The sequence below is a fragment of the Clarias gariepinus genome, chromosome 16, assembly GCF_024256425.1.
Source record: "Clarias gariepinus isolate MV-2021 ecotype Netherlands chromosome 16, CGAR_prim_01v2, whole genome shotgun sequence".
Taxonomy (NCBI): Eukaryota; Metazoa; Chordata; class Actinopteri; order Siluriformes; family Clariidae; genus Clarias; species Clarias gariepinus.
Window position 1 is genome coordinate 24,976,437 of NC_071115.1, and position 13,755 is coordinate 24,990,191.

Sequence of the window (13,755 nt, forward strand, 5' to 3'; positions counted from 1 at the left end):
GAATGTGTCCCTGCTTCATGAGAGCTAGTTGTCCCTGTATGTTAGTTTCTGGATGACTGAATGGAGGCTGTCTGGATATATAAATTAACATCTGTATTTTGGGGTGTGACCCATTTTCACCCTCATCCTCAGGTTAATTTGATGAACCATGATGACTAAGAAATGGACTGTAAGCAAGTGTATTGTCACGCCTGTGCTTTCAATAAGTAACTCTAACCTGATCCAGGTCATGGTGATTTCCAAGGACACTGGGCATGAAGCAGGAATTCACTCTAAATGAGATGCCAGGCTATCACACGGCACATAGTAAACAATTCATACATTCATTTATACTGTTAGGAAGTGCAGACTAAAAATGTATATTATGCCATCGAAGGTGCTGGTCATCAAGGTAAGGAATTTGCATCATGGTGGTTTCCAGGCTTTTTTTTTTTTTGCATTTGGTTACCGGCTATCAGCCATCTTTGTACAGAACCACCCCATTAAACTCAAATTCATCAACTTCCAATCATGTTGCCTGCCTCTGATGGTCTAACAGGAAGTGGCCTACATATAAAGAAGAAAGATATGACTAGGGTGCCTTGGTTCCTAATGCACACCAAGAGGTAGTCTATCCACCTAAACATTAAAGAATATTAAAATTAAACTGGAATTAGGATAGTTCCCTAATGAGGTTAGAATGCACTTACAGGACAAAGTGATGTGTGCACTTATATCCAATCAGATTCTTAATGGAAGTTTGAAATTAAATGTACCCATTATTCCATATTACTACAAATATCTAGATTCTAGTTACCCTTCTGCAAACTAAGTGTCTGAACTGAGTGCCTGTGGGACAGCAACACAACCTTTTACCCTGTCATGTAAGATTTTATACGTTTAAAATATCCTTCAGGTCCTTAACAACCTTCAGCTGACCATATAACATAATGAAATGACCTTAAACAGCGATGGGGAAGCAGGAAGAAAAAGTTGATGAGAGCGAATTAAAAACAGTATTGGAACGCAGGGCTGGTTTCAGTGGGTTTAGTTCAAAAAGGCCTTTCCTGACCATAGTCACCACATCTAAGCCTGGTATCGGGATCCATTTCAAACAGCCAAAAGGATCCGTGCATCTAAAATGCTTCATTTCAAGATTCACCGGTTGCAATCCGCAACCCATTGCCTCTTCTTCCTGGACACGAGTTTTTCTGTTCATATAGTGTATGACTAAAGAAAACAAACCAAAACCAACTTTCATTTTAGAAACCTGCTCAATAGGGAGCGTAAGGAGGAGGCGGTGAGGAACTGGAACACTGGTGTGGGAGGAATTATAATTACAGGCTGGACCACACACACACACACACACACACACACACACACACAAGGTTCAAGACTTCTATTTAACGCAGACCAAAGAACAGAATGACGCAAATGGGATACACCTGAAAAAATGATTTAAGAAAGAACATATTTTATTTATTATTAATCAGAAATCCATTTGCTATCTTCATAGTGTTTACATTGACACCTGTTTCTTGGCCAAAACATAGTATAAACATTAACCCAGTTTTATGATGTTTGCAGAACCAAGCACCAAGTAAGAAAAATATGCAGAGCAAATGAAGAATCAATGGTGGGGCTTTTTTCTAGCTCAAACTGTACAAGCCTAAAGCCTATACAGAATGGACTAATGCCCATTTCAGTGACAGTCCCCGTACATTATTAAACACAGTGACATATAGCCACTAGTCACGCAGATCCTTCCACTCAATACACATAAGAAGACAGCTCAAGTCAGATTGTGTCTATGTATAGGCATATCCATATGAAGCCAGGTCAGAGAAGCACTATGCCAACTCTAATGATTAGTTAGTCAGTTTAAAGGTAAGAAAAAAAATTCTCTTCTTTTTTTCAGGTACCAATGTGCATGTATTGCATAAATAACTCTGCTTTATCAATCAGATCCTGGAACCACACAAGTGCAACTCTGCGAACTATCTCTGCTAGCATAGACCTTTTTTTTTTTGGTTTCATGGTGCATCGTCTTTACATAAAAAAGGGCAAGCAATAGCTTAAGCCCCTGCTGATGTGATTTGGAATTGAAGATTATAACATGATGTCCATGTTTTGAGATTTTCTTGGTTGGAAAAGCATAACCTGCATTTTTTCCCCCCTGGACCACTATTACCATGGAATCAACAATATATATGTAAAGTCTGTGCCTCTTGTCCCAGGAGGATTAATTTTAATATACTGTGCATGGAAAAGCACAAGATACTGTATAAGCTGTGCAGCAGGATTGGTCCTACCACAGGTCTATTATGAAGCACCACTGGTTTCTGGGATCTGGAAACTTCCAGTGGTTTGTGGGATTTTCAGAATCTTCAGCACACACACTGCACCTGCTCCACAAAGGCTCAGCTTTTCAGTAGGTGCAAGAGAGTCCTTCAGCACACTCTTGTCATCAAAATTTTATGATTCTATTTGTTGGTGAAGTGAAAATCAAGCCATGGATCCACAAAAGTTCTTTCAAGTTGCATTCTGATGGCTTCCGTCAGATGGCTCTAATGAACAAAGAAGAATTTCGATGTGACCAGCCTTTAGCAACTTGCTATCAAGCTTTTCCTAGATTATGTTTTACTTTCAGCTTCACTCATATGTTCTGGATCAGCTCACCTGGTAGCTGGGTAAAAGGGGTAACCTATTTTGGCATGACCCAATGTTCTTGTGTCACTATGGTACATAGTCTACCCATGGTGCATAGTGTATCTTTTAAAATAGGTCTGTAGAGTTGCTCCCCATGTTTTGAGGTATGATTTAAACCTATGACTAACCATCCATGGATGTTCATTGTGGGGACAGTCAGAGCTTACTTAGGGTGGATGTTTAAATGCTCGGTGTTTTTGTGGTCAGTTATGATCCACCCTAGTTTATCCTTAAATGTATTTGTTTAGTTTCAACTTGTTGAACATCATATTGAACATCTTGTATGTTAACCTATTAAGGAAGTTTCCTATGCCTTTAAAATAACTTATTATTAATAAACATATTTACCAAAATAACATACACTGATCAACCACAACAATAACACCACAGTCAGGTGAATAACATTGTATTAATTATATACTAGTAAACTGGTGACACGATCATGGGCACCCAAGGTGAAGTCTGATTAGCAATGAGAATTTTTTTAAAATATATGACTTTTTCATATATTTTGTGTATTGAGGTAGGAATCATATTTAGGGTACATATAGCTGAGGGTACACAAGGCGCTGGAAAAATAAACATACAACAATCTCTACAAAGTCCCAGAGTTTAACTAAAGATGTCTCATTAGCATTCCTGCTAGCAAGTGACACAGGTTTAAAAACAAAAAAACAAAACATAATAATAATGTGTGTAGATATAGCATCAAAAGTGATTACTAGAACATCTCCTGAAGCTTATTTAGTAGTTAGCCTAAAGCTTGCAAACGTATTTGCTAATCAGTATCTAGCATGTCAGGTGGATGTTTAACATGAGTTCAATAATATGGATGGCATATTGCTTCACCTCATCACACTATAGGCCTATATTTTTTAAGTTGTTGTGTAAAAAGACACTGTATTTATTAGTGCTGACACTCATGTGCGCCTGCACTTCCTTAGCCATCAATGTTATGGCTGCGTGAGCGCTCAGTTGTCAAGAAGCCTCATTAGAACATTCTAGCACTTTCTCAAAATGAAGCTGACAGTAAGTTAACTGACCTTCCAAATCAGCCCTTGTCCCAAAGGAAATAGTGTGTGTGTGTGTGTGTGTGTGTGTGTGTGCGCTACAGTGAGCAAGTGTGTGTCATAAGACATACAGACACTGAAGAAAATATTATAACATTGAACAGACAAACACAAACCAGGCATGCAGATCCATCTATGTCTGAACAGAAAAAGCTTGTAGAGACTGTGTTAATAACTAAAAATATTAAATAAATAAAAGGAGTGAATAAATAAGTGAATAAATATATCATTAAAGTACTTACAAATAAATGTTATGTTAGGGTTATGTGTGTGATTAATTACTTGTTGTGCAAAACATGAACTTAAGGGCATTTTTGGGCAAAGTGAAAAGAAGATTTATTTTTTCTTTATTGTTGATATATATTAAATGTAAATTAAACTTTAAATAATGTAATATATATGCCAATCTTACTCCATTAATAATTGTATTTGTTGTGCTTATACAATTAACTTTAATTAAAACATGTGAAGAGGTGGCACAGTGGCTTAGTGGTAAGCGCTGTCACCCGGCCACTCCGGGGTCGGGCTCGATTCCCGCCTCGTGGTCTGTGTCCCTGGAGTTTGCATGTTCTATCTGTGCTTGATGGGTTTCCTCCCATAGTCCAACAACATGCAGATTAGGCTATTTGGCCTTCCCAAATTTCCTATAGAGTGTGTGCCTGTGTGTGCTCTGCAATGGCATCCTGGGGTGTACACCGCCTTATGCCCTAAGTCTCCTGCAATAGGCCTCCAAGCTCCCTGCGACCCTGTATACAGGATAAAGCGTATCGACGATGAAAAAGTGAAACATGTAAAGCTGGATTAATTCATGTTGTACACTTAATTAAAAATTTATATAAAAATAATATGTTTTTTATAGCCCGTTTTGCATAATTATCAGAATTTTTTTTCTCCAGTTGATATGTACTGAAGCAAAGTTTAGGATAAAATCTCCACAATGGTATTTTGATATGATGATTTCTGGTTGACAGTGCTGCCCCCTCATGGTCACTTAGCAGAAGGATATGTAATAATAATAATAATAATAATAATAATAATCACTGAGCAGACTGCAGATTATTTAATAATAATAATAATAATCTATATTAGGTTACAGTTTTAAATTGTAAAATTATTATCAATATGATTTGATATTTGGTTTTGATGATTTACTGTTTATTGAGTATGACTTGTTAAATCTATCTATTACTATGCATTGCAGTATGCCAAAGATAGAAATATTTAGTAATATTTTTATTTATGCCCAGTAGTATTTCTGTTTCCATGCGACCCTGAATACAGGATAAAGCGGTATAGAAGATGAGTGAGTTAGTGAGTATTTCTGATCTGTTACGATCAAGCGCTTGCATCACTTTACGTCCTATTAGCCCCGCCTTACGCACAGTGGCCACGCCCCCTGTAACATCAGGAACTGTCTTGTGACTTTTGCTTTAGATCTGCATGCGGAAGCCGCAGGTCTCTCGTGCAATGTTTCTCATATCATGGACACAACCTAAACAACAAACCAAATCAAAGAATTAGTTGTACATCTTAGGAAAGGTAATAACGCACAAGATCATTAACTGAGACAAAAGAACGAGCTAAAGATGTGGCGAGTACAAAGCCTGGTGGGGAGAGGTGAGAGTGTCCTCTGTTTTGTTCATATAGCTGTCACATGTCACATATTTTTAGATATACTGTATATATTTTATCTTTCAATTTCTTCCTATATAAATACACCGATAACTGTAACCCTTAAACGGTTTACCGAGTCTGTTTTATTAGCAGTGTTTAAAAATAACATTAGAACGCACAGCACTTGAATGCAGCATGCCGCGCTTCCTGTTAGTTATAAATGGTGCGTTCACTGACCCGAGGCGTGCTACACTGTTTTCACTTCTGCTCAACGTCATTTCGACACTTGAATAATTGAGTTTGTCTATGAATTATATATTTTTCTCAAAAGGATAGTTCATAATATATAATGTATATAATTATGGCATATAATGCCACGGTGGCTCAGTGGTTAAGCACTGTCACCTTGCACTGCACATCCAGGGTCCGGGTTCGATTCCTCTCCCTGTGCTTAGTGGGTTTCGTCCGGGTACTCTGGTTTCCTTCCACACTCCAAAGACATGGAGATTAGTTTAATTGGCGTTCCAAATTTGCTAGTAGTGTGTGAATGAGCATATGTGCGCGCGCAGGTGTGTGTGTGTGTGTGTGTGCCCTGTAATGGATTGGCACTTCACCTAGGGTGAAACCCCGCCTTGTACCTTAAGTCTCCTGGAATAGGTTCCAGACCTCCTGCAACCCTGTATACATAATAAAGTGGTATACACAACGTGAGTAAGCGAGAGAGTGTTTCCTTTTTCCAGTTGGTTTAAAACATAAATTGATATTTAATGAAATTATGAAATATTCGCTTCATACTGTATGCCTTAGCTTTCTACAGGACTTATAAAGGCTTCTACCTTCCACTTATGAAATCACATCAGATATTTAAAACAGCTGAAAAAAAAAATTTTTAGAATTAATTTAAATTCTAAAATAAATTTTTAAATAATTTTAGAGCAGTGTTAGATTAAATTATTTTAAAAAATGGCTTTATGAAAATAATATTGAATGACTTGAAATATTATTATTATTATTATTATTATTATTATTATTATTATATAAGACATCAGAGGTTAGAGATTATCCTGGGTGCAAATTGTTCTGACTGGAACAGAAAAGTAAAGCAAATGCTCGATCCCTAAACATACAGTATATTACTGTTTATATACTATAATATTGAAAACATGTAATTAAAATAAATTCAGTGTTGCTGTTAAATTGGAATCAATGTTCATGGGAGAGTTGGATCATTGTAAAAAAAAAAAAATGCTCTTTTTATAAAGGTCCAAACTAGACCTGTAGAAATCTGATCAATGTAGGAAATATATATATATATATATATATATATATATATATATATATGTGAAGCTGAATATTCTTTACTTTAAATATCGAAAGGAACCCTCAAGGAACTCGTTTTCTTAAATTAACTGGAAGGAAGTTAAAGTGCATGATTTTTACCTCTTTTATGTGACTTTTGTTCTACCGTAGAATATGTATTTATATGGATTATAATGTGATAAAAAGCCAGCCATGTGTTTCAATAGATACCGACCTACCTCCTTATTATGTTTTCAATGCTTTTTGTCTTCTTATTGTTTTGTGAACAGTTTTAAGCCGGTGCCATGGCAACACTTCGTCTTTGCGTCTCTCAAACGGCCACCATGTTGAAGACGAAGTCATCAGCTCATCATCGGTGCTCTCTAGCAGTCGGTAATTACTCGATCACAGCATTGCATCATCACATTATCAGTCTGTCTTCTGTTTTTTAAAAACAGAGATTCATCCCAAAATATGAAAGAGTGAGAACTCTGAGAGTGGATAAATTCCAGTTATGGAATAGTGGAATAGAATGGAATAAAGTGGCAGGGACAGTGTGAGGCAAAAAAACAAACAAACAAACAAAAACAGGTCCAGGTGAACTATTTATTAATTTCTGATTGTGCACGGGATGTTTCATGAGTGGCGATATCCTGGCACAACCCCACACAGACTACATGGACATTCATGGATTTCTACTGTTCTAGTTTTGACCCTTATAAGCACTCTTTACAATGATCCAACTCTCCCATGAGCATCGATTCAGATTCAACAGCAACATAGAATTTATTTTTATTACATGTTGTCGACTTTATAGTATAGAGACAGTAGTATATGCTCAGGGATTGAGCATCAGCTTCACGCTTCAATTTTGAACAATTTGCACCAGGATAATCTCTAACCTCTGATGTACTATAAAATAATAATAATATTTCAAGTTCATATTATTTTCATAAAGCCTTTTAATACTCACTTAATCTAAGACTGCTCTAAAATTAGAGGTATTTTTTTCATCTGTTTTAAATATCTGATGTGATTTCATAATAGTGTGTACATGCTGCAAAGTGAAAGCTAGAAGCCTTTATAACTTTGTATAGGATAAATTTCAAACGCCACAGGAACTACAGGCAGCACTTTTGAAATTTTTTTTTTGACAATTGTCAGAAAATGAATTCTGGGAAATGTAGAGTTCGACTTAACATGAACCTGGCTTTCACTTTAGTCTACAAATGAATCAACTACAATAGTGAGTGAAGGAAGTGTTCATTGCTTGCCAACATTTGACTCTAAACCACGTAAAACATATTTTTTCTTTAAGAAAAATTGAAGAAACGAACACAATCTGGCATCTTCAAACACTGTTGGGTTTGTTAAAAAATTTCCCCATGCTAGATCTTTAATTATATTAAGCCATGTATGAGCTTTAAATCCTTTATGGAAAAAACTTTGATGCAGTGAATATAAATAACGCATAATGCAATCCATCCTTATGTTACACTTGCCAGTCACATAGCTTAATCATCTATTTTTGATTTTAGGTCTCAAAGAGGGGATGATGGGGAGCAGAAGAAAAACAAAAAAACGGCAGAGTTCCGCTCTGCCAGAATGCCGAGATACACCGCGCTGGATGCAGTGGGATGGGTACAGAACACTCTCGCACTCACACACATCATTTCAGTTTACAAAGTCTGTTAATTCAGCAAATTCAGAATATTTCAAATGTTTTTCACATGCATGATTGTTTTGTGTGTGTTTGTGTTTGTATGTAGGGTGCTGCGGCAGTTCTGTTTATGCAGATCTGCAGGAGGATCCACTCTCAGTTCTCCTCTGTTGGCGAACAGAACCCAAGAACCGCCTGCCATCAAAAACTGGGTCTTATACCGAAATGCACACACAAGATCCTCCTCGAAATGCGTAAGTGTTATTGATTATCTATTCTGTCCGATCAAACACCACCATCTCCTAAAGCCAAATGTGCCACATTCTTCAAATCTGACAAATGTACAACATACTGATCTGATCATTCTATGTTTTTATTTTTCCTTTATTTTGCTACTAATACACATAGAGTACTGTTTTACATTTAATTTATTAATAACACCCCCTGATTTTTTATTTGTTCCTGCCTGTTTTACTTTCACAGTGTCGGGGCATGTCGTTTTGCCCCCTGGAGTGTGTGTCATGGGTTTAAAGGAGGCGTTAGCAAGTCCAGAGCAAAGCAGCAGCAACAGCAGCAGCAGCAGCAGCGTTTATAATTACGATGCTTTAGCTGAACCTGGCAACCTCCTATTTGACCAGCAGGAGGAGACAAACAACCATAACATCACAGGTCACTACACAATCTTGCTTTAGTTAACTTATAACGTCATCGTGTTTTGGCTACGTTTTTATCACATGCTACTGTTTTGTGAGTTCTTGCATTTCTGTATCACCTTAGAAGCTTTCTCAGACTTTACCGTTCCACAAACAGCAGCTGTCGAACGTGAAGAGCCACAAGGACAGGTGCGGTTACTGACCAATCCAGCTGCCTCATTAAAAAAAAATACCTCCAACCTGATTTCACAGAAGACACCATTGACCATTGTGCTCATTTTGACAGACAAGGTTCTCTCTGGACGAGGCCGAGCAGAACCTGAGAGACGTCGCAGGCAACAGCGTGCCGGTCATCCTCAACATTATCGGTAAAAACATTCCCCGTTTGATTTAATGAATGCAAAATGTGGCTGTTTATAGGAGCAGTAGCTGTGACAACACAAGGAATACATACTGTACAAACTTGCACAAGGTGTAGAATACAACACTTCCAGATGTGCTGCCCTGGGAAAATAATCAACAGTAACCCAGCACTTTGCTTTGGGTCTTATTACAACTTTCTGTCATTGATTATTTTCCAATACCAGCACACTTCAGAGTGTTTGTATTCTTTACTTGGTATATTAAATTGCTCGTTATTCTCAAGCTTCATGGCCACACAAGCAGTGCGACGGTAACGGTAGACTTACTACCTAGTAATGGCATTTCTCTAATCGTTGTCAATTTCCGGATGTTACAGGTCTGGAGAGTGCAAAAGCAGGAGATCATAAGGCAGCGTTCGAGTGTTTCCAGGCTTCGGCTCAGCAGAATTACAGCAAAGCTCAGTTTAACATCGGGGTGTGTTATGAGATGGGACATGGAGTCGGGAAAGATCTTAGCAAGGCAAGAATGTTTTTCTATTTACAAGCATGAAGCATGGACGACAAAGCTTTAGCTCGAAAGCTAAAAAAGCTTTAGAAAGTCTTAGGCACCATATTATATGCTAAAGATACCAATTGTGTTATATATGTTTATCGTGTCTGCATAATTATATAGAAAATCATTCAGTATGTTCATATATAACTTTAAAATGAATAAATAAATAAATAACATTACAGGAGCATATATGCATGGCTGTAAAGAAAAAAATATATAGTACAAGACAGACCAGTTTTTAGATAGAAACAAAAAACTCTAATGCTCCTGGGATTTGCATAAAAATAGAAAGAAGCAAGTGTGACAAAGTTACCAGAAGAACTTATATTCTCCAGAAAGCTCAGTAAAACCTAACAACTGTTTTACTTATAGAACTGTGCAAAAGTCTTGGGCACATACAAATATATGGCATAAGCAAAAGATGCTTTTGAAAACATTTCTGCATAAAAGAAACATCTATAAAGAGCAATAAATATCGAGTTATAAAAGAGTTATAAAATTAACAGTCAATATTTGGAGTGAAAACTCCAAAGACACAGATTTGTGTAGTTTTATAAGTAAGACAGTATGGGTATAAAATTTGTGTGTGTGTGTGTGTGTAGGCTCTGCAATATTACAAACGGGCAGCATTGACAGGTCACCCGCAGGCTCAGTACCGCTGGGCTAAACTTCTCTTGAACACAAGGGGGCAGCAGAGAGTCAAGGACAAACCCGCTGCTACGGCTACAGCCATCTCTCTTCTGCAGAGCGCCGCTGCTGCCGGACTCACTGAGGTACTGAGAGAGGGAAAGATCGCTAATACACCCTCCGTACAACATCAGTAACTCTAAATCTGGTTCTTACTTGTTTTTTTCGCTCTACTTGTCCTTCACTCTCTTGTTCTCTCCCTCTCCGTCAGGCTCAGCTGTATCTGGGTGTGTTATTCTCTCAGGATCCACACACTGATGGAGGAAAATCAGTTCATTATTTCAGAATGGCAGCGAACACTGGAGTGAGTAAAAACACATCATACAAAAATGCTGTTTATACTCATACACACATACTGTGACCACAGCGCCATCCTGTGGAAAATTTTAACATTGATTTTACCTATTTTTGGCCCAGGTCCAAGTGTTAACACGATTTGAAACGAAAATCCTTTTAAATATTGCATATATGTTTTATTCTTAGTCAGTATTTGTGATTTATGTTTATTGCTATATTTATAAATCGTGTTTACATATACTGCGCATGCGTGAGCGTGCAGCAGCTTGGTGCGGTTGCTCTCGAAATTTTCGTGTGTTTTTACTTTTATTTTACTTTCTTTCCATTATTTACTTATAACTTTATTTTGTATTTACTAAGTAAGGTCGCCCTTTCAAACCATGACAAGAAAGGACAGAGTCGGTTGTATTTTCTTCGAAGGCTCAGGACTTTTAACGTCTGTAACACCATTCTGCGGATGTTCTATGAAACCGTTGTGGCGAGTGTCATTTTTTATGCTGTGGTCTGTTGGGGTGGTAATATTAGGGTGTCTGATAAGAACAAACTGGACAAGTCAATTAAAAAGGCCGGATCGGTGCTAGGCATGGAGCTTGACTCTGTGGATGTAGTGGCAAAGAGGAGGATTCTATCCAAAGTACAATCCATTTTGAACAATCCTTCTCACCCGCTACACAGTGTCTTTGCTGAACAGAGGAGCAGTTTCAGCCAGAGACTGATTACTATCAAGTGTTCCACAGAGCGCCACAGAAGATCCTTTCTCCCAACAGCCATAAAAATTTACAACTCCTCCCTGTAACTCATACACACATGTATGTGGATTTTTTTCACTAACCGTTTCACAATAGGACATTATCACATACCATATTAAAAATACAACTACTGCAATACTACTTCCCGAGAAAATATGTAATACAAGATCTCACACAATAATACAATATTACATAAACAATACTAGGTTACTGTGCAATACTTACAAGTGGCCCTGAGTCATATTCTTATGGTACTTACTGTTTTAAGAGTTTTTTTTTTTATTTTTTTTTTTTTTTTTATTATTATTATTATTATTTATTACCTTTATTCTTTATTACCTTTCTTAGTTAACAACTGTGAGCACCTGTAACCGAGCATAAGCAATTTCCCTCTGGGATTAATAAAGTTATTTGAATCTTGAATCTTGAATCTTGAATCTTTACACGGTCCGTACTCGCATGCCTGGAAACTCCTTATGCAGATATTTGTACAAGAACAAATGTACACTATGCAGTAAACATAATATCTATAGGTATTTCATTTTACCGATTTTATTTAAGCATTACATCTAAGGCATGGGTTCTTGCGCAACTGTGAACCCAAGGAAACTTGTTCAGAGCATAATCTGAAGTGTGTGTGTGTGTAGGACAGTACTGGTTTGCTGTTTCTCGGTCAGTGCTATGAGATCGGGTTCGGAGTTCCCCTCTGTTACACGACTGCAGTTTGTTACTACGAGAAAGCAGCAGCTCAAGGAAACCTGAAAGCCAAGAACAAACTCGACCTGCACAAACGAGAAGGTGAGCGCACGCACACAAAATCTCCCTGGTGCTTTTAATAACACATTTTTTCCTCAGCCAAGTTGAGGGTTTTGCAGCATAACTAGCCCTTTTTTTTTTAAGCACTCGGTTTGTTTTTAACTTTTAGCTTGTCTATGTTAGCATCAAGCTTCCCCTCAGACGGTGAAGTATATTTCTGAAATGCACTTGCACATCACCAGGGTAAATCCGGACTCATCAGACAACATGACCTTTTTCCCAAAACTGCACAGTGCATTCTGGCAAATTTAAGTCTCAATCTGCTACACAGCTGTTTAGTCCCAGTCCCTTGAGTTCTCTTCACATGTTTGCGTGTGAAATGCTCTTACTTTTACTATTAAACATAATAGAAAATATCTAGATAATATATACATTTTAACCCTAACCACTTTGATATATAAAATACCACCTCTCTCTCTCTCTCTCTCTCTCTCTCTCTCTCTCTCTCTCTCTCTAGTCCTGCGCTCTATCCGTTCCGCTCCTTGTCTCTCGGTCTTGGATCGTCTTCCTTTGGACTCCATGCTTCTTCCGGCACCAACCACAAACCGACAGACGGATTCACCGACTTCACCACTTCCTCATTCATGGAGCATGGGCAGTCTCTCAGCCCTGCCTCCTTTTACTGAGTGCAGAAGTGGGGGCTGGATTATAGGCATGGGATAACGCACATGCACTTAAATTGTCAATCAAGGATTGATGTTGAACGCACAAGAACCAACATGGAGCTCTGGTAATGGGGGAGCTTTTGTGGGATGTTCACAGATCCAGTCGGATTTGAATGTGAATGTTTTCATGTCGTTATTTGGGTGAGAGTGAACAAGTCACATTTCTAGAGGCTACAGAGACCTGGAAAGCCTTTTGCTGTATCTTTATTTGCATGTAGGTCTTTTATAGGTTCTTTGCATGTTTTTTTATATATGGATATGTTTATTTTTTTGTACTTTGTCAGAAAGCCAAGTCAAGTATAAATAGAAACTAGTGTTTAAAGGTATAAAGTTGTGTAGCAGAACAGTCGTGTTCCAGTACTGATTTTTAACGCCAGTGTTCATTTGCTCTTCTCTACTGTAACTGTTTCTCACAAAAGCCATAAAGAAAACTTTTCCGCCCGGTTGTTTTAGGGCGTTTTCACATTAGGGCCGTCATGACATCATCAGTGCTGTATCTCCCACGAAATCTCAGTTTGTACAGTGCCAAACTCTGACCTCTTCTCTGCCTTATACAGCCATAGCTGATAAAGTAGGAAGGCACGTAAAAGCGTCACTTATAGCAGGCATAGCATGACAAAAAGCTCACAAACCAGCTTGTTA

General features: G+C 37.8%; 1 protein-coding gene across 1 annotated transcript; it reads left to right on the plus strand.

Moving 5' to 3' along the window:
- The first annotated feature begins 5,162 nt into the window (after positions 1 to 5,162).
- On the plus strand, positions 5,163 to 13,580 carry dele1 (DAP3 binding cell death enhancer 1). Its single transcript, XM_053514076.1, has 12 exons — positions 5,163 to 5,375; positions 6,962 to 7,064; positions 8,210 to 8,312; positions 8,441 to 8,585; positions 8,815 to 9,000; positions 9,109 to 9,173; positions 9,271 to 9,352; positions 9,724 to 9,866; positions 10,502 to 10,672; positions 10,798 to 10,890; positions 12,280 to 12,430; positions 12,906 to 13,580. Exons 1-12 carry the CDS (start codon positions 5,345 to 5,347, stop codon positions 13,109 to 13,111), a joined length of 1,479 nt encoding a protein of 492 aa, XP_053370051.1. The 5' UTR covers positions 5,163 to 5,344; the 3' UTR covers positions 13,112 to 13,580.
- Positions 13,581 to 13,755: the final 175 nt, after the last annotated feature.